This window comes from Crotalus tigris, unplaced genomic scaffold (genome assembly GCF_016545835.1).
Source record: "Crotalus tigris isolate CLP2741 ecotype Arizona unplaced genomic scaffold, ASM1654583v1 scf7180000017674.1595824, whole genome shotgun sequence".
NCBI classification, from domain to species: domain Eukaryota; kingdom Metazoa; phylum Chordata; class Lepidosauria; order Squamata; family Viperidae; genus Crotalus; species Crotalus tigris.
In genome coordinates, this window is record NW_024096559.1 from 467,525 (window position 1) to 487,800 (window position 20,276).

The following is a 20,276-nucleotide window of genomic DNA, read 5'->3' on the forward strand; positions in this document are numbered from 1 at the left end:
GTCAGAAGGTCGCACAAGCTGATCACATGACCCCAGGACACTGCGGCCATCATAAATATATATCAGTTGCCTAGCATCTGAATTTTGATCACATGACCACGGGGATGCTGCAATGATCGTAAGTGTGAAAAAGGGTCATAAGTTACTTTTTTCAGTTACTTGTAAATTTGAACTCTTGTTGAGAACTACATGTATTCCTACCAAACAAACATCTGCCTGATCTGAATGAGAATATAAACTAAGCATTTGATTTTTGTTGTGTGTTGACATTATAGCTGTCCTTGGTGCTATAGACTTCTGAATTGCTCCAAAATTCAGACACTGAGAATATGACTATTCCGCTCCTAGATGTCATAAATCTAGAAAACTTCAGCATCATCTCCAAAGCTAGCTCTGACTGAAATTCTGTCAGGCTATAGGAAATGACATGACAATGTTAATTCCTTAATTTATCCTGGATCCAGAGCTTCTATCCTTATAGACCCTAACTCTGATTGTGGCACCAAGTTCAACAAATACCATCCCCGACTTCCATCTCATATTAGCAAGCAGGCCTGATATTTAAAAACAGACGGACCATCCTTTAAAACATGTAGGAAAGTCTCATAGTCCCACCTTTGTAAGACTAGTGATCACAGCATGATGTACAATCCCAACATCAAGAACTTATTCAGTAAACCATAGTTAAACTGTGTCAAGCCTTTGCTCAGGATGGGAGTCCAGTGCATACACATGCAAGATTCTAGTTGTGTAGAATTCTGGAAAATGTGTTAAGTCTAGATTTTGATTCTAACTATCCCTTCTCTTTCCCTCACCCCTCTCACCTTCCAGGCTTTATCTTCCCTAGCTAAGATCATGAAAGAATGCTGGTTCCAGAGTCCATCAGCAAGACTCACAGCTCTGAGGATTAAAAAGACACTGAAAAAACTCAGCAACTCCTTCCACAAAGGCAAATACTCTCCGAGCTTCTAGGACCAGAGATTGGATTTCTAACTCCTTAGCTCAAAGGAAGTTCAAGGTCACCCCTTCAAAGTTTCCTGCTGGTCCTGGCCTCTGTCTGTGGCTTCAGTAAACTTCCTTTGAAACTTGACCAAGAGGATTTGGACTAGAGCTGTATGGTTCAAACTGACTCTCTGCAGGGAAGTTTCACAGAACAGATGACAGCTTCTGGAATCCTTAATTTGCTCCTCTAGCAACAAAAGGAGGGGGGCATGCCCACTTTTTAGAGAATGTACATTAATATAAATACTCCCTGGATCTGTAACCTGACGCCAGCCCGTCTCGCCACCAAATCCTGAAAAATGGGAGGGATCCCATTTGCAAAGAACACAGCTGCTATGCCCAAAGGGGTGGCTGCCTTTGAAACGCCAGTTAAGGATCATTTGCAAGGTAGTGTTTAGATTGAACATATAAAGTCTGTTCGTGCCTCTAGCTGTGTGTGCACGCATGTGCATACATGTGTGCAGAGGAGCCATTTCAAAAGTGCATGCAATGGTTTAAAGGGGCAGATACAACTATGCAAACGTTTGTGCCAGATAAATCTGAGACCGCTATGGGAATACAACAATTCTGTCTGTCCATATGTGAATATGGTCAGCGTGATATTGCTTTGCTTGTATGTAGTCATGATTTTTTATATATATAAGCCTTAATTTAATAGCACAAGGCTCCAAAATGGCTTTCCATCCTGTAATTGATTTTACAACCAGCCGTGACTAGCCCTGTCATATTATCCCAGAACATGATCAGTAGAAACAGGGTGTAGCAACCATGCTGAACAGAGCTGGTTTTATTCTCCTTATGGATGGAAGACAACTAGTGAACCTTATGCACACGCACACACACGCACATGCACACATATGATGCATTTTTTCCTGCATTTGAATCCAGCAAGAGTTAAGCATCACCAACACTATAATGTTCAGCCACTGCAGCTTTTCTTAGGAGTTGTCATTTTTTAGGCAATTTGGAACCAAGGTGAATGTCCAACAGCTGTATTTGCATATGAACACATCAACTTAATTTTGAGAAATTTAAGTATGCAGATGCAATATGAGGCAAAAGTCTAACCAAATAAAAACTTCACCCTTTTGATTTTAAGATGGTGGTGAGAGGAATGGGCCCTATCTATAAGCTGGGTCAAACATTACTCTTTCCACTTGGTGTTACTGTATTGCACGGACGAGTTGCAGTAGCTGTAAGCTACACAAACCCTGTGCACAAACTGAGTCCAATAGTTCCACTAAGACTGAGATGGGTAGATTCCTTCTTGACATGCCAGATACATCTATAAGTGAACAAATTGCAAAGGCTAAGGCCTGTCCTTGTAAAATTACTATTTTGAATAAAAGGGTGGAAGGTGGAAAACTTTTGCAACATTTAAATCAGGCCTAAGACTGAACGTCTGAATAGCCTGTTACAAGACAAGACATAGCATTAACAGGAAAGTGTAATGGGGAAGTGTTCATTCAGGAGAATTGTGCTAACATCTCCAAGGAATTAGCTTTCTATGTCTTAGAAATGTATGTCAGCATATAACATATCCAGGATAGCTGAGTAGAAGAAACTGAAAAACACATAATCTCATTTCATCCAAAGCCTCTAAATTGCTTTGAGATCATTACTAATTTGCACAGAAATTATTTTTGTATTTATTAAACATGCTCGGGGGGGGGGGGGAGGTGGGAAATCAGCAGCTTTTTGTTATTGTTTGCAAAAATGTTCCAAAGATTCTATAATGGGAAAGAAGGATGAGAGACACAAATTAACAAAGGAGGACAAAGAGTTTCAGAGGAGAAAACAACAGTTTTTTGTTTTTTTTTTTAAAAAAAGCTACAACTCCACTCAGAGACCACTTAAGTCCCATTAGGACTAACAGGAGTCAAGTGTTCTAAATGCACTCCCAGATGGCAAGTAATAATTAAACTATGCCTTTTCTTTCAGCTCATAAAAATGAGTGGTGCATGAAAGATTGCTGGATTACAGTAGTTTAAAACAGGAGAGGAAAAAAACGTATTTGTTGAGGGACACATCCAAAGCTGAATTGGAATCTGAATCCAGGATTTCCTCTAACAAACATCTGCTTGTCAAAGTCTTTTTTGACATTTGCCATCAGATACTTCAATAAGGCTGATTGAAAATATATCTATGATACTGGAAAGCTAGTCTAATTGATTTTCAGGAAATTGCACACTTAATGCTTTTTGGCTTTTAGATGCACATAGTATTTTATAAATAAAACCTAAAAATGCCAGCAATAAATGTACAGTAATAAAAAAGGTTTTGCAGATATACCTATCATATACGAATCAGGTAGGGTTAGCTGCGGATGCTTGTCAAACATCCACAAATGCACAGTTTGTCTGGGTTTAATTCTGATCTTTTGGGATAAAGATAGAAAAGTTAACTCTCTGGAACCCAGGAAAAGCCACTTTTAGTCAGTTTGTAGAATCCTGAACTAGACGGTTTCTTATGTTCCTAAGTGCTCAACAGCTGCATGATTTCATAGCCAATTGCTTGCTGATTGCAAACTGCTGTTTATCCAGGATAGATGAGTGTCCAAAATATTGCGGCTGGCTCCATGTTTTTATTAGTCTAGGAAGTTTTGAATTCCATGTAGTACAGGCTGGAATTTTTATCAAGTTGTTTCCCCATTAAGAACCCAACCAATTTTTCAGCTTTGATAATGGATTTTGGACAAAGCTGCAAAATAGCACATTGATAAACCAAGAAAATACGGTACTATGTTGGATGCATCTGCTATTCCAAACCATCAGCCTATTTTCTAGCAAAACGGTGCCCCCGCAGCCCTCCAATTGGCACAGAAGCTTAGCTGTATGTTTATTTTAATCAGAAGCTTGCCCATGTGAATCAATAACATATGTAGTAATAAGTCTACATATCCAAACAGCTCTGATCAAAAGTAATTAAGCATAAATCATTCCATGTGCTGAAAGAAGCCCTCATGTGCAGACTCTAAACTCAGGGACAAATCTCAGTCTAAGCTAAATATGGATTTGATAAAAAAAAGAAAGAAAAAAAAAAACCCCTGGTCTCCATAGCCACTGACACTGATAGCAGAAATGTGCAAAGCTGCAGGAAGAGAAATTTAGGTTAACTAGGCAGATAGGTCCAATTTAGTACACACATGTTTCTCTCATGCATACGGGATCATAATTAGAAACCATAAGAGAGAATAGATGGATTTTTCCCCCCTCAGCATGTGTTCAGAAATCCCTCTATTGTTTTCTTTGCATGTCCATCCTGGCATCTGATTGTTGAAGGACCAACGGATGCACACTGCCAAAGTGCTGCCAATATTGTTCATATAGCTTCTCACTGTTTAGTTTACATTCTTTTCTTCACCCTGTAAACATTAGGTAACACTGAAAATGATTAGGCATTCATGGTTAGATTTACAACTCAGCTGTGAATGAGCCCTGTGCACAACTCTTATACAATGTCTGTAATTTTCCAGTGAATATGTGAAGTTTTGGTATTCATGTAATGTACGCGCTCATGTCTCTGTTCAGACCTCGATTCATTTTGATAGAAAGATAGATGGATCCTATAGCTGATAATACACCAACAGTTGTCCCTAGTCTTGCGTAACTACATTAACACAAGATATAACTTTAATTCAGGGTCAGGCAAAGTGGTACCCCCCCCCCCCGAAGCTCTCTGTCCCACCTGATTTTTATGCTTTTTAATATTTTTTTTAAAAAATAGAGAATAGGAAACAGGCATGCTGCAATGCAAAGCAAAATGCTCTAACACCATATTAATCTGGAGCAATGCCTTTGGGCCCCATAAAGGCCCACTGGGAGAGTAGAAAGTACACTGGGGGGGGGAGAGGGAGTTTGTTCTCTAGCTAAATGGGCATTTGGGGATTACCCTTGCTCATTACAGCAGCCATTATCAAAACAGACAAGTCCGTCTGGGGGCCCTTTGGGGAGTAAAGCCTATCATGTGCTCTCAACATTATGAACGTGCCCCTACGCTGAGTCCACCTCCTTACTTGGTTAAGGCAATCTCAGTGTGACTGAAGACCCTGAGCCCATACACAGTGATTTCATTGTCTCCTTGCAGGAAGCGCTAACCAATCCCCTGTCATACTTGTCATGCAAACTTTGATCTTCCGGCATTTGTGTACCCTGAATGATCTCAGTGATAGTTGGCTGTTCTTTTATGGGCTTTTTCAGCCTTCTAATAAACTTTTGATTTTCCTTAATCCAGTAAAACTGTAATTGCATTTGCGTGGGGATAAATCTTACTGAACTCTGCAACCCTAACCCCGAGAAAGTGAATAGGCTGTAAACCTACTCCGAGATATGGTATGACTGTTTTGTTGAAAAATCTTTTCTGTTCAGCTTCGAGTTTAAAGGGGCAAATAGACTTATCAAGAAGCAAATCCCATCACTATATACGTGGTGCTCCCTTTTTTTTTTTTTAACTAGAGCAAAATCTAGAAGAAACAACTGTGAAATCCTAAGGACGAAAAATAAAGATGAGACACCAGGGGGAAAAAAATCCTGTTACTGTGGCAATACTGAACACTTTTGTAATTGGCACTAGCAGAAAAACTGAAGAAGCAATATGGAGGCCTCAGTTCTAACTAGCCATGTCGATGCTTGTTTTCTAAACTAGCTCCAGCTTTCCTTACCTTGCCCCATCTTTACTTCTAGAACTAGAAATAGAATTTCAAACCTGAAGAAACTGCTTTTTTTGCTCACGGGCTGTTCTCAATTTGCATAGAATGACATTGGCCTTCACGACACAGGCTATATTGTTCTGCTCTAGATACAGGAAAGTAGTGAAACTCTAATTGTTGCAAACTATAAATCCTAGTGATTTCCATCCAACCAAATGATGGTGAGGATGCTGGCAGCTTCAATTCACCAACATCTAGATGGCCACAGCTTTGTTCTATTATTATTAATAGACATGGTTTCAATGTGCTATTTAATTTGCAGAACAGGCCTTTTCTGATGCAGCATGTGTATTTACAGACTTTATAGGAAGGGAATAAGATGCATTGCATGTATGTTTTGACTGAGAAAAAACCATGGGTTTGAAGGCCATGTTCAGGAGCAGATTGCATTTTGATTAAGTAGATCAACTCTGCAGCCACTGGAAATCAATCTCATTGTTTAAACAAGACTATACAGATTCAAAATACCCTGTGTGACCCAAGCTTTTATCAGCAAAACTACTACAGCTAGAATTCCAGGAGTTTCCTGTTGATAGCAGCAACAAATTCAACCCCTCCATTTTTAAAAAAGAATTCAACTGAGACAGAGATGAAAGAAGCACATAGGCCAAAGATTTTGTTGAATGACTCTGGTATAAATCTATGATAAAAATCTGAATGTGCAATTACATTTCCTGGACTATGTTATTTCCCCACTTCTTTGTCACTAATTCCAGTAATGTTGCAAAATGTTACAATGTACATGAACTGAAAGTGACCTATTAGATAATCATTAGACTTAAAAGCCCTTTACCAAGGAAGCATGATGCATTCTTGGCTTGTTAAGGGGGGGGGGGCAGTTTTAGGACCATCCCAGTGATAAGACTGTCAAAATCCCTGTCTCACATCTCACTTGTTCAAGAGAACAGACATTTATCATTAGACAATTAAAATGGCCTTGGGGTTCAATTCAACTAAGCAATAAAATACATAAAATACACGGGTCTGAGAAGCTCCAAATTATTCCCGGACCAAATACATTTGCTTTCCAAGCCTGGGCAGCCTGTAACTCCCAGAATTCCCAGGCAGCAGGGCTATTGTTGGAAATACAAAGAGGTGAAGACTACATGCTGGTATTCAGAGTAGAAATTGACACCTCCCAGTTTTCAGAGTCACATCACTGTATGCAAAAGCGCATGTATACCAGCGACAACTATCTTCTAAAAGTGTTATCCCCAAACTGGAGCAATCCAGAAACATTAGACTATGCCTGCACTTACAATTGGAAATTGTAAAAACTGAAGTCCATCACATCTGCAGGTAATTGTTGGGAACAGCTCCCCTACAATGGAAGTTAAGTATTTTCTCTAACAAGATAGTAACTCTATCAAGTTTCTCAAACAGTACCTGTCCAGTAGCTTTTGATCTTGTGGAAGCTTGTTGCCACATTTAGAATTTTGAAGATATGTCATCGGTCTATTTACAAAATGACTTTTTGTGTGATGGTTGCTCACAAAATTGTTACCTCATCTTTTGGCTGGCACTCAACATTTGTATTGTGCTAAAGTGGTGCCCACTTGAACTCCAGAGGCATTCTTGGCAATAATGATCCTGGAGACTGACATACTACCATACTATATCATTCAGGAAGACCTGTAGGCACATCAGTATTAAATGATGTCAAACTTCTCCAAATTCTATTGATCCAGAACCCAATTCAGAGTCCTCAATGGCTCTCATGTTTCTTCTTGCGTCGACTGAAGGAGCAATAGCTCCCAATTTTCTATCTTATTTCCTCCCCCTCTGCACATGGATTAGAGAACAAACAAAAGTATACGATATCACCAAGAGAGTAAAAGAATTGCAATGGAAATGGGCTGGTCATACAGCAAGAAGAACTGAAGGCAGGTGGTCCAAGGCAGTCATAGAATGGATCCCACTTCATAAAAAGTGTCCACGAACAAGACCTAAAACAAGATGAATGGACGACATCAGCAACTATTGTAGGCCCAATTGGCAAAAGAAAGCTCAGGACCGTATTGGTTGGAAACATGCAGAAGAGGCCTTCATCCTGCAGTGGATAGACAATGGCTAAAATGATGAAGATGATGATGATGATTTCCCCCTCTGCTCCAGAATTATATCAAATACTAAGCCAGGGGTGAGAAATCACAACCAACAAGGCAGGATGTTGGATTCTTTCTCAACCTGCTTATTCTTCTGAAGGGACTAGGTCTTAAATAGGGAAGTCTGGATTGAATAGGCAAAAAAAGAAATTTCTCCACATATTAATTTGGAAATCTTAAACCAGGATAAGTCTAAGAAAATGATCAATATGAAAAATTTCGGAGTGGGAGGGACTTGGGATCTTCTGACATCAGCACATATTTGTTTGAAAGGCTAGCCTCGCGTAGTGCCTCTGCTTAAACTTCATGCTAAGGCACACCGTGATTTGTTTTTTTTTTTGGGGATCCATGTGCTATATGAACCCAAATGCAGTTTATACAATAAGCAAACACTGAAATAACAAAATATGTGAACAGTCTAACTTGACTCCTCACTATTTCAGAATTATGTGACTGCTTTTCTAAAAAAAAAAATTGGAGGGGAGAGTATGAGATGCACGGTTGATGTGATTATTTGAAATATTTTTCCCAAATTCTTTGGTCTTTCTTCACATAACATGCTTCTTTTTCAGACTTCCCTGGCCTGCAACTCAGAATCTCTCCTGGCAGGAGTCGTACAGCTAGACAGGCTCTCTGACTTAAGTTTTTGAGCTCTGGTGTAACTCTGTCCAAATGCACGCAGACTACAAATTCCACAAGTGAATCATGAGCTGTGCTTTCAGAAAGAATTTAAGATAGGGATTTTCTAGAAGGCAACTGCTCCAACAGCACATCTGCTTCCCAAGGGACCAGCAGTAGCATAATACACAGGGATAAAAGGCAACATGGAACTCCATGTCTCAAACAGAGCAAATGTATTTTCAGCACTAATCTACATGAATATATGCGTTTCAGGGGAGTCACCAATATGGCTTGAAAGGACTCAAAAACCAAGGAGCTCTCTGAATTTAGCACAACTCCCTGTTCAGTTCAAATGTTGAGTATCTGAAAATAGCTCTTCAGACTTAGGCATATCCAATGTCATTGTGTCTGCATTTTACACGACATCAACTTGTTCATGAAGCACTAAACTACTGGCTTCTGAATCCCACTCAACACTGGCCATTCTAATTTTATTTGAAATGAAATCATTTTCAAGCTCATAATTTAATGGTAAGAAAACTTACACAAATAGTGTCTTTATCAATTAACATATCACTTAACACAGAAACAACAGTTACATTCTATCTTGGATACATTTAAACATATGATAAACTACCTATTTTTGCAAAAATTACACATATATTGTATTCTTTTTTCCCCCAATGTAACAAGAGCCTGATATTTTACGGTGGGGGTCTATATACCATGCTAAGCTGTGGTTTACTTTAACAATTGCTTAGTAAATAAACTACAGTGGCTGAATTCACTCATTAGACTTAACAAATAATTCCAACAAATAATTCTGTAAGCAAACACATTTTTTTCTCTGTAGCTGAATTCAACATGTAACCATAAAGCAGAACCAAATTATATACCAAATATAATAATAAATATGTTCGCTGGATGTTACAATTTTCAGTTGACATTTTCCTATTCAAGATGTGCACTATTTTACTATTTCCTGATCCCTGTCTGGGGCGTGCAATATTTCACTATTTCAATATTTCCTGATCCAAAACACAAAGTTCTTCACACATGCCCCACCACATTTTAGTCATTTTTTTAGTAACAATTTGTACATGTAAATAAGCAAGGATGCATAATGGGAATGGTATTCAGTGGAGTTCCATAGTGCTCTATCCTGGCCTGTTTATAGTTTTATTAGTGACTTGAATGAAAAAGTTGAGGGGATAATGATCAAATATGCAGATGACACAAAACTATGAGCAACAGCTAGAGAAACAGAAGACTCTAAAAGACAGGCTTTAACAGTAGGCCAACAAGAAGAGATGAAATCTTGCAGGTAAAATATATATTTAGAAAATGAAAGGCACAAACACAGGATAAGTAAACAATAATACATGTAAGAAAGATCTGGGTGTTTTAGTAAACCACAAGTTGAACAGGGGCCAGCCATGTAATGCAGCTGCTAAGCATGCAAATGCTATATTGTGATGTATTAACAGGAACACATTCATTTTTCATTCATAAATAATCACTTCTCCACTCTACTCAGCATTGGTCAGGTTCCACTTTAAATACTGTGTCCAGTTCTTGGCACCGCATTGGGAAACTAGCAGGAGTTCAAAAAAAAGAGGCACCAAGATGGTGAGCTGGTTGGAGACCAAGTCCTATGAAGAACCATTAAGAAACCAGGTATGTCTGGAACAGAAAACTGGGGGGGGGGGACAGACACTATCAGTCATCAGACAACTAAATGGTTGTCACAAGAAGAAAGGAAGCGGCATTGTTCTTTTTTGCTCCAGAGGGCAGGATGGGAACCAGTGAGCTGAAATTATAGGTTAGGAATTTCCTGACGGTAAGCACTGCCTGCCATTGGAGGTATGCAGACAGAAATTGGAGAGCTATCTGTCTGAAATGCATTGGTGATTGATCCTATTGCACCAAATAAGAGTTTAGAAATATTTGCAATTGTAGTTGTACTTGCAATTATTTAATTAATGTTATGGCACAACTCTAGCAAAAAAAAAATCATATAACTCTGGTAACGAAATAAGCCTACTTTTTTATCATCCCTCAATGATTTAGAAATTATTTCAAGTGAGAAAAGAATTTGAGATTTTCTTGGACTGCGGTGTTCTTACATTTAAGAGTTATGAAGTGGCTACGCTGTGCATGAATATCTTTCTTTATGCAATCATGGGGGAGGGGTACCACCTGACTTCCCATACTTTCATTATATCTCAAGGGTCAGGACATCATGGGGAAAATCCTTGGAGGAGGGGCATTTTTCATAGCAGTGCCTGGCCACCACAAAGGACTGACTTATTCAACCTTTGAAAAATTATTAGAATTTATCTTTTTTTTTTCTAGAGAAATCCAAAGAAATCATCCTCCCAACGTCTGCTTATATATTTGCTGGAGAAATGTGAAAGATCAATCACACCCAACGTTACTGTGTATTTCTCACAGCCATTACAGCAACGTGCTTTTAAACTGAGCTGCCCAACACAGCTGTATCTGTGGGCATAGAAAGCGTTTTATCATCGCCAACCAATCGCGCAAAATTTACTTCATTCCAAAGTATCTGATGCAAGCCTACTGTATTATTAATAATAAAATGTTCTCCGTGTTGTCCCTCGGATGGCTTCAAAGGTGCGCGTGAATGAACGGAGCTCGAGACACCAGCTCGCTCTTGATGTCTTCCAAGCCATACACGAGGCGCTTCAGGGAGGTCACTTTCCTAGATTCCACCACCCGGTATACACACGCACGCTTTCAACCCCCGTGTCCTGGAAGGTAAAGCGACGATCTCCAGGCACGGACCCAAAAACCCTGTACCCGCCTTCCTCATGCCATGGGCACGCCTCTCTCTCTTCTTTGTGTACCGCCACGGATTTACTGTCGGAGGATAATTTACCATTGCGCTTCGCTTCGCTCCCTCCTCTCCTTTAAAGCCCTAGCGCCACATCCCCTTTAAAACCCGGCTGACTTGTCCTCTGTTCGAGCTCGCTCACTGGCGCGCGCTCTCTCTCTCTCCTGATGTCTAATTCGTCTCGCGCGGCCGCTGCTGCCTTTGCCGCCGTTGTTATTCGCGACTCCTCGGAGCCCGCGTGAGGCAGGGCGACTGCGGGGCTGCGCTCTCTCTCGCTCTCTCTCTCTCTCTCTCTCTCTGCCTCCGGCGCTGCCGTCGCCGCGGAGCCGTTGCCATGGCGGGGGGGTTGGCTCGTGCTGCTGTTCTCCGCGCCCTCCCCCCGCCCGTTGGGCTGGTGCTGCTGGCGCTGGTGCTCGGGGGCCAACGGGGGGCCCAAGGTGAGCGTCGGTGAGGAGGAAACGGAGCCTGAGCCAACATGGCGGCGGGCGCTTCGGCGCCGGGCTGGGCGTGGGAGGGCGGGGAGCCCCCTCCGAGCGGGAACCTTGGGGCACCTTCCTCCAGGTGTGTAGGTTGGCGGTCTGCGGGAGCGTAAAGGTGCCGCCATGGCCTCCTGAGCCTGGGGGCGGGTGAGGGGGAGCCCGAGTCAACCGAGAGTCGGAGGGGATGAGGAAGTCATCTTTTTTTTTTTTTTTCCCCTTCCCCTCCGTCGGTCTTCTGCCCCCTTTCCTGAAGCCTTTCCCCACAGGGTCACTCGGGGTGCAGTGCAGGGGGCTTGGGGCTGAGGTAGAGGGCCCGCGCGGGCTTGAGGTAGCGAGGTGCATGCAGGGAATGGGGAAGGTATGGCGGATAAGATGATGGAGGTATGGGGGAGGAGAGGCTGGAGTAAGGAGTATTCCGGTAATTGTGAGTGGCATAGAAATCTGATTTGGCAGGACACCATCCGAATGTGTGTGTTTTTGCTCTTGTTTTATTTTGAAGCTGAGACGGGTTTGCTTTGATCTTTTCGTGGTCTTCAATTCTATGTCTGTGATGCTTTTGATGGGGTGGATGGAGGTCACATGGCCACAAAGCCAATGAGACTCATTGTTTTCATGAACTCTTGCGGATCACATTTTGTGATTAGCAGTTAAAAACACACACCCTGAAATGGGTACCCTAGCATTGAATAAAACAAAAACAAAAAAACCCCAAACTCTCAGTAAATGGCAACATGGTACTAGAAAGATGGTATTAGATTTGAATTCTAAACCTTTTAAGTTGGCTATAAGCCAGTGGAGCTTGAGTTTACCCAAAAGCCTGTCAAGCTTAGTGACTGAAGATTCCTCTTTGCTGACTCAAAAAAAGCATCCTCAAATTAACAACCAATCAAAACTTAATTTTGTGTTTGCAGACTTTATTAATATATTTCAAAAGAAAAGTATAGGATGTTGCCTTAGAGCAGTGGTTCTCAACTTGTGGGTCGGGACCCCATTTGGGGTCAAACGACCATTTCACGGGGGTCGCCAAACAAGGCTGTCTGCCATTTTTTCCCCCTTTGGCCACGCCCCTGGCACCCGGTGATGTATAAGTGGTTGGGGGTCACCACAACATGGGGAACTGTATTATGGGGTCGCGGCATTAGAAAGGTTGAGAACCACTGCCTTAGAGGATATAGTATATACTAAAGCTTTTGATGAGATATCTTGTTATCTATAGATACTTCTTTTGGACAACTGGCAAGCTGAATTAAGAAAAGTGAATGGCTAGAATTCTATTATAAAAAGGTAGTCCTGTTTCTGATATGTTAAAAACCTGTGTTAAACTTGGTGAGTTTTGCCACGTGGTAACTTGGTTGACTGAATGCTTCAATATGTTCAAATTACTTGGTCAATTTGTAAGAGTTAATCTATATTAATCTTCAATTTTTTCTCTCTGGTAACATGGATGACCAAAATTATGATCTGAGTGCACATATAGTCATTTAAAATAATTTAAGTTTAGGTACAGTTAATCTTTGCATGGAAGATTATCTGAAATGTAATGTATGCTGCAATGATTTTATTTTGGGGAAAGTATAATGAATCAAAGCATTTAACCCAGTGTTTCTCAACCTTTTTAATGCCGTGACCCCCAACCGGTCGTAAGTCGAGGACTACTCAACCGGTTGTAAGTCGAGGACTACTCAACTGGTGCAGCACCGTTTGCAGAATGGGACTTTTGGCAGGCTCAGCAGGGCAGAGACAGCCTGGACAATTCCTATTGGCTTTTGAAAGCCAATAGAATTAGACTCTATTCAAGAGAGTCTATTCTATTGGCTTTCAAAAGCCAATAGAATAAAAGGGAGTAGCACAGCTAAGGAAAAGGGGGAAAAAATGGACTGCGTTGTTTGGCGACCCCCATGAAATGGTCGTTCGACCCCAAATGGGGTCCCGGCCCACAGGTTGAGAACCACTGATTTAACCAATTTTCCAGTAGCAAAAGTAAACTTGATTTATATGTAGAGTATAAAAAATGAATGGGGAGAAAATATACTCTCATGGACATGCTGGGATTATCAAGGAAGTTGAGGATGGAAGTTTCAGTCCAGGCAAAAAAACAAATGCTACCTCACACTGTGCAAAATGAGAACCAGCAATTTGGATAGGTTAATTCATGGGGTGGGGGATAAGAAATTTCTGTTAGTCATTGTGGCTATAAATTTAAAGGTATAAAACTGATACCTTCTTTACCATGTACTGAAAATATATGGGAAGTATTGCACTTATATTTTCTATGGGCATCTGACTGAGTGTTGTAGAGATATACTTTTAAGCTGAACCACTTTTGCATGCTTATGTTTAGGACTGGGGAAGATCTGTTCCGACCAAACAGTGCATTTACAATCTTCACAGCATTATTTCCATTTGGTTATTTACCCCATACCGAGGTGACCTCAAAATGAAAGAACCCCAGTTCAGAAGGAAGTAACAAGAAGCAAAGAAAAATAAGTAAAATTGTAAACATTGTCATGGCCAGATGATTTTCACTTAGTGACTGCTTCATTTAATGACTAAGTTATTAATGAGGACTACCTCTTATGAAAAGCATGTCATTTAAACGAATAAATAAATGTTTCAAAACAATAAAATTGCAGTTTTGAATATGTTGGTTCCACCAAATTCAGTACCTAAGGCATAGTTTAACATTTTTTCCCCATAGGCCACTGTTGACATATATAGTACAAAGTCAAAATTAGACTTCTAATGTTACTTTTTAAATTGAAGATTTGCTTGTCTTATGAATATGTCAAAATAACCTGCAGCTTAAAAAAGCAGTAAAACCAGCAAGATGGTCAGCCACAAGTATATTATTTGTATAACACAGAGGTCCCCAACCTTTTGAGCACCAGGGACCGGTTCCACGGAGAGAGGTTTTTCTGTGAATCGGAGGGGGCATGGTTTCATGTACTGCCTACATCCCACAGATGGGGCTTTGTGTGTTTGCATGGACCGGTTTCTGGCATGCCACGGCCTGGTGCTGGTCCACGGACCAGGGGTTGAGGACCCCTGGTATAACAGATACAAATACAATTAGCCTTAGAATGTTTAGGATTTCATCCTGAAATACTTGTTTAATATGGGTGGCAGTCCTTGTGAGCTTTGTAAACAAATTAGCATTATGCTACCTTGTCTCTTAAAGATGAATTACCAACAAATATTTTTTTTGAAATAGGCTAAAAGTTATAAAAAATATGTGATGTAATAAATTCAGACTATAGGATAGTCATAATCAGATTTTGCGGATGATGACAATAGGAGTCATAGCTATATAAAGTTTTTTTTCCTTTTTTTTACTTTATAGTACTTAATTCCTTTAGTAGCTGCCTGCAAGAATGGCCAGAGATGGTAATGAATGTTCTTTCTAAGAAGAACTAAGCTAAGATAATCAAATAATTTTTAATAATGTTTAACTTTAATTATAAACTTACATGGCCAACAACAGATGAAAGTGAATTTTAGAAAATTGTGGATGCATTTATAGTTAAATAACTGTCTATGAAAATCCTTATGCAGATGAAAAAGCTTTGTCTTTGATATTTCAGACTCTGAAAAGCTTACATTGATTTCCTTGTAATTTATGCTTGTTCAGAAAAATAAACAGGAATGGGGAAATTGACTTGATTATTTTTGATGGCTTTGTTTGGGTAGTTGATTACTATTTCCAGGAAATGCTGCTGCTTATTTTTATAATGTTTCTTGATAAAGTGTGCATGTTTTTTCTGTAATGACTATGCAGGCATGTAAAACTATGCAAACAGATGTATTTATCAGTGAATGAGATCAAGGAAGGAACTAATTCTGCCCAGTTACAGGTAAAGGGTATCAGTAAGTGAAAGTTATTTACAAGCTGTATTGCAAACAGCAAGAACTGTGAAAGCTTATTCTTTCAGTTGTCTGTTTACAGGCATAATGTGCTTTTTGTTCGTTGCAGAGAAGGGCAGTTTTTAAGCTCATTCTAGTTGCAATGGATATGTAAGGGTTTTTAAAAATATAAATTTAAACAATCTCTAATAATGTACAAAATATAGTTCACATTGATGTTTCCTCAGTTTGATTTCACATGATGTTTCCTCATCATATGATTGAGGAAGCTTTATGATGAAAAATCTACTCATTTCTTAAAGAAAACATTAAAACATTTTATATTATATTTGAAATCTTAGTAATTCTTAGAACATGGATGTACATAGCTCAGATTGTTTTGAATACAACATAATTTATGCTTTATTACTTTTCAAGAAAGATACTATTTAAATGGAGGCTAAGTGCACTGTCCCCAAAAGCATGTTTGATACTTTAACAATAACAGTAATTCAGCATGACAGATAAAATTCTATTTCCCCATTTCTGGCAACTGGGAAGTCTGTCCTATTGTGAATGAAGGCTTTTGCAAGTGACCTCAATTAAAACATCATACTGTATTCAGGGACTGTCAGTGCGGAATTTGATTACCTTCTGCATAAATCAAGTGAGTTTATTATCAAAGTTGGTTCTGAGCTCTCACGTTTCAAGAGGGAAGATAATAAAGGGATACCTTCTATGAGGCTAGTTAAAAGAAGCCTATTGGAAGGCAATGAAAACTGAGTTGGCAGCACTATAGTCATAACTGCTGGGATTAAGAAGCAATAAAATTGGAATATATTCCTGAGAATCAAGAACTGATTGCAATACCTGTTGTTAAGCTTAGAATACTTGGTAAAATTTATTTTAAAGAGAATGATTTAATCATCCGAAAGATTACGTATGTAATTGTGAATAAGACCATCCACAGATAAGCCAATCCTCAGAATTTCAACTGAAATACCATGAAGTAAGTTTCACTCACATATAAGCTGAGTCTTGAATTTTTAACCACAATGATAGGCAGGAAACTACAAACTTGCATCATCATTTACAAAATTGCATTATTTTAAGGCTGTGATAGGCTTTAAAAATTTGAGCTATGGTCACAAATAAGACACCCCCAAAATTTGCTTTGCATTTTGGGACCTAAAATTCTTACTTATCCACAAATATGTGTTAAGTGTAATCAGAGTATTTTTGATATGAAACATAGAATCTGCAAAACAAGAAATGTTATAGAGTAGTAGATAAGAAAAAACATGCCGAGGAAATGTGCATTGGTGTAACGTTTTGCTATTTGTAACAAAATAAATTATTGGGGTGTTACTGTAGACAGAATATTTATAGAAAAGGAATCCCAATGTTGTTTTTTCAAGAGGCAACTGTTTTTCTTTGAAGACGTTTTGCTTCTTATCCAAGAAGCCTCTTCAGCTTTTGGATGAGAAGTGAAACATCTTCAAAGAAAAACAAGGAAGTCCGGTTGCCTCTTGAAAAAGCATCTTTGGAACAACCATGACCTGGATGACTGAGAATCTCCATAGATATACGTATAGAAAAGGAAATATTATTTTAACTCTCTTCTGTATTGCACTTTCTTCTGACTGGTATATGCGTGTGTGTGTGTATGTGTGTGTGTGTGTGTGCGCGCGCGCACATAGTCTTATTTCTACTTATTTTAGATTCCAATAGATGCTTTTCATTTTAAAAAATAAGATTAAGAATACTGTATGGAACTTTGCACGGTATAAAGCTGTCCTTAATCTGTTCATTGGCTTTAAGTTTCAAAAGGGGAAATCTAAAAATTATTTCAAGATAAGGGATTAATATAATTCAAACTATCCTTCTGGGGTAGGTAAAATGAGGACCCAGATTGTTGGGGGCAATGTAAATATATATATATATATACATTGCTTACTGGTGTACACCGCTTAGAGAGTGCTTGCACTTAAAGCGGTATATAAGTCTCATAAATAAATAAATAAATAAACTCTACAATTCAGAAGTATTCAGAACATAGATTGAAAGGGTATGATTTTGCTTTAAATGTCCCACTATTTTCAGTTCTGGCTTTATGGAAATTGGGTACTGCTAAGTTAATTTCATCCTTCATATTATAAGCTTTAATCACAGAATGTTTTAAGTCTGTAATATAAATGTTGAGTGGGCTGCATTTAACTTGATTTCCTCTCGAGCTTTTACTGGAGATTTGCTGCCAGATGCAGTTAATAGCTTAGAGTGTTGCTTAAATATTAACAGGCAAATATTTAAAGAACAGCCAAAATACAAAAGTAATATTTCAGTAGACAAATTATATAGACTTAAAATGAAGATGCCTGGAGTTACTCAAATGGATAGATATGTTATAGCAAGCTGTGGTTCATTTGTTTCATACAGCTGGACAAGTCTAATTAGGAGGAGATGTGCGGGTGGAGGTCTGTGGAGAGGAGCTGAGTAGATGTACCTGCTCTTAAATGAAATCTAGTTCTGTTTATTTGAACCTGCAGAAGTCATTTTAAAGACCCCTAAAGCTGCAACCTTATACTAATTAATTGTGGGTATAGTGGTATAAACATAGGGGTACTTTATTCTCAGTTGTATTTGTGTTTATCTAGAATTAGAAAGCAGAAGATATGTATTCTGATTGACACCAACTTATATTATTTATTTAAATTTGTTATAGTTCCCAGTCATAGTAGCATTACTAAATCTTGGACCTGGAAGAATATGAAGGTTCTTAAGGTCCTCTTGCTATCTGAAGCCTAATACTTGGCAACCAGAAAAAAGTGTATTCTGTGATAACTGAAATTCCACTCCTGAAAAAGGCTTATTAGGCAGAAATATGGATGTATGTTTGGTATTGTGAAGGCTATCTTATCCAATGCTTTATAGCTGATTTTAGTCATGGGATGATTTAATTTTAAACTATTGATTTCTTTTGCGTATAGCTGATTTTAGTCGTGGGATGATTTAATTTTAAACTATTGATTTCTTTTGCGTACTCTTGCTAAATATTTTTACTGAATTTTACCATATTTCTATGTTATTTTAAAATTAATGCAACTCGGACACTGTTTTTTACTGGACATGGTTATGGTTTTAAATGTATCAGTAAAAAGCACTTATTTATTGAAAAAATAAAGAGAAAAACAAAGGTGAGCATGGCCTTTATTTCCCCACCCAAATTTGTGTCATAACAAGTTGGTGTTCTGTCTGTGATTAAAGTACAGTGTCAGTTCATTTCAGCAAAAATGCATACCTTGTAGATCTCTTGTACAAGAACAAAGCTTTCATTCTGAGGCTCTGAAGCTTAATGTTAAGCTTGTTTAAACAGCTTCTTCAGGGGTTGGGTCTGACTTGCAGCAGAATGCCAGACATAAGCATGCCAAACAGATATAAATACAATTCACAACAAGTTTGTCTTGCACCTTTTTTTCAGTGCATCTTATCAGAGGTGTAGATAAAGATCTTAATCAGTGAGCTCTTCTGATGGTGTCCAACCAAAAATATTCTTTTATTTAATTATATTAGATTATATATTGAAGACATCTACCTCCACCCTCTATTTAACTGCTAGAAAAAAGTATTTTTTGAATTTTGCATTTGTGTAGGGGTTTTTTTTTTAATGTTGGACTTGCTCAGACAACCTCAGCTGCAGTCTGAATCATTTTGTTAAAAAAATATATACTTGCCTCATACATTCCTGTTGATTTATGAACATTTTCCAAGCTGAAATAATAGGGAGTCTGTTAGTTTGGTTTTAATGAGGCAAAAAGATTCTTCTCAGTTGCTACCTAGAACTTGAAATGCCAGAATTGTCCCAACGCTTTTTAACTGGTTTTTGCTGGTCATCACTTCTTCCCAGGAAGGGTTGAAACTGATTTAGCTGATTCCTTCTTTAGATTGCTAGTACGAGATGTGGTAGACAAAGAAAGGGATCTCGTTACATTGCCAGTTTGGAATATTTATTATTTAGCATTTGTTAAATGCCTAAGATAGTTGTACAGAAATCGGAAGATAAAATGGTAACTGTCCGCAGCTTCAGATTCTAATAGACATAGTGCAGAAGGAAGGAAATGAAAAAAAAAAAACCAGTTTTGGAGCAACCAAGTCTTCATTGATCCTTTTTCCTGAGTGACAGGTGGTGCTTTCATTATCCTTACGAGTACTTCTTACTAGCAGAGAAGCTCAATTCATGCACCTATCTTCTGTGGAGGCTTTACATCTTGCTTTCTTTTAAAAATCCAGATACATTGTGGTAGGCAAATATACTTCAAAAATGGTTTTGGAATACAGAGCAAACTTTCTATTCTGTGCTACGTTCTATGCATGTTAACTGTTGGAAGTGGAATTCATAGTGGTGGGGATCATCAGGTTATGGGAAGACTGCTCTAGAAACTTTACAGGTAGTCGACGTACGACCACAATTGAGCTCAACATTCCTATTGCTAAGTGAAATGTTTGTTAAGTTTGCCCCATTTTACAACCTTTCTTGCCACAGTTGTTAAGTGAATCACTGCAGTGGTTAAGTTAGTATCGTGATTGTTAAGTGAATCTGTCTTCCCCATTGACTTTGCTTATCAGAAGGTCACATGTCCCTGGGATCACATGTCCCTGGGACACTG

General features: G+C 38.9%; 2 protein-coding genes across 4 annotated transcripts in view; both read left to right on the forward strand.

The window, feature by feature from the left end:
- Nucleotides 1–5,230, forward strand: part of ACVRL1 (activin A receptor like type 1) — a 51,338-nt gene extending 46,108 nt beyond the window's left edge. For both annotated transcript variants that reach the window (XM_039337316.1, XM_039337315.1), the window contains one exon: nucleotides 832–5,230. In XM_039337316.1, coding sequence (XP_039193250.1) covers nucleotides 832–851 — 20 coding nt within the window. In that variant the 3' untranslated portion in view covers nucleotides 852–5,230. The remainder of the gene's footprint in view (nucleotides 1–831) is intronic.
- A 6,190-nt stretch (nucleotides 5,231–11,420) lies between these two features.
- The window catches only part of ACVR1B (activin A receptor type 1B), a 38,344-nt gene continuing 29,488 nt past the window's right edge, over nucleotides 11,421–20,276 (forward strand). Inside the window, exon 1 of one of the 2 annotated variants that reach the window (XM_039337317.1) lies at nucleotides 11,421–11,730. In XM_039337317.1, the coding sequence (XP_039193251.1) occupies nucleotides 11,628–11,730 (103 nt within the window). In that variant the 5' untranslated portion in view covers nucleotides 11,421–11,627. Of the gene's footprint in view, nucleotides 11,731–12,999; nucleotides 13,057–20,276 lie in introns of those variants that run through there. The other variant, XM_039337318.1, reaches the window with a different exon arrangement.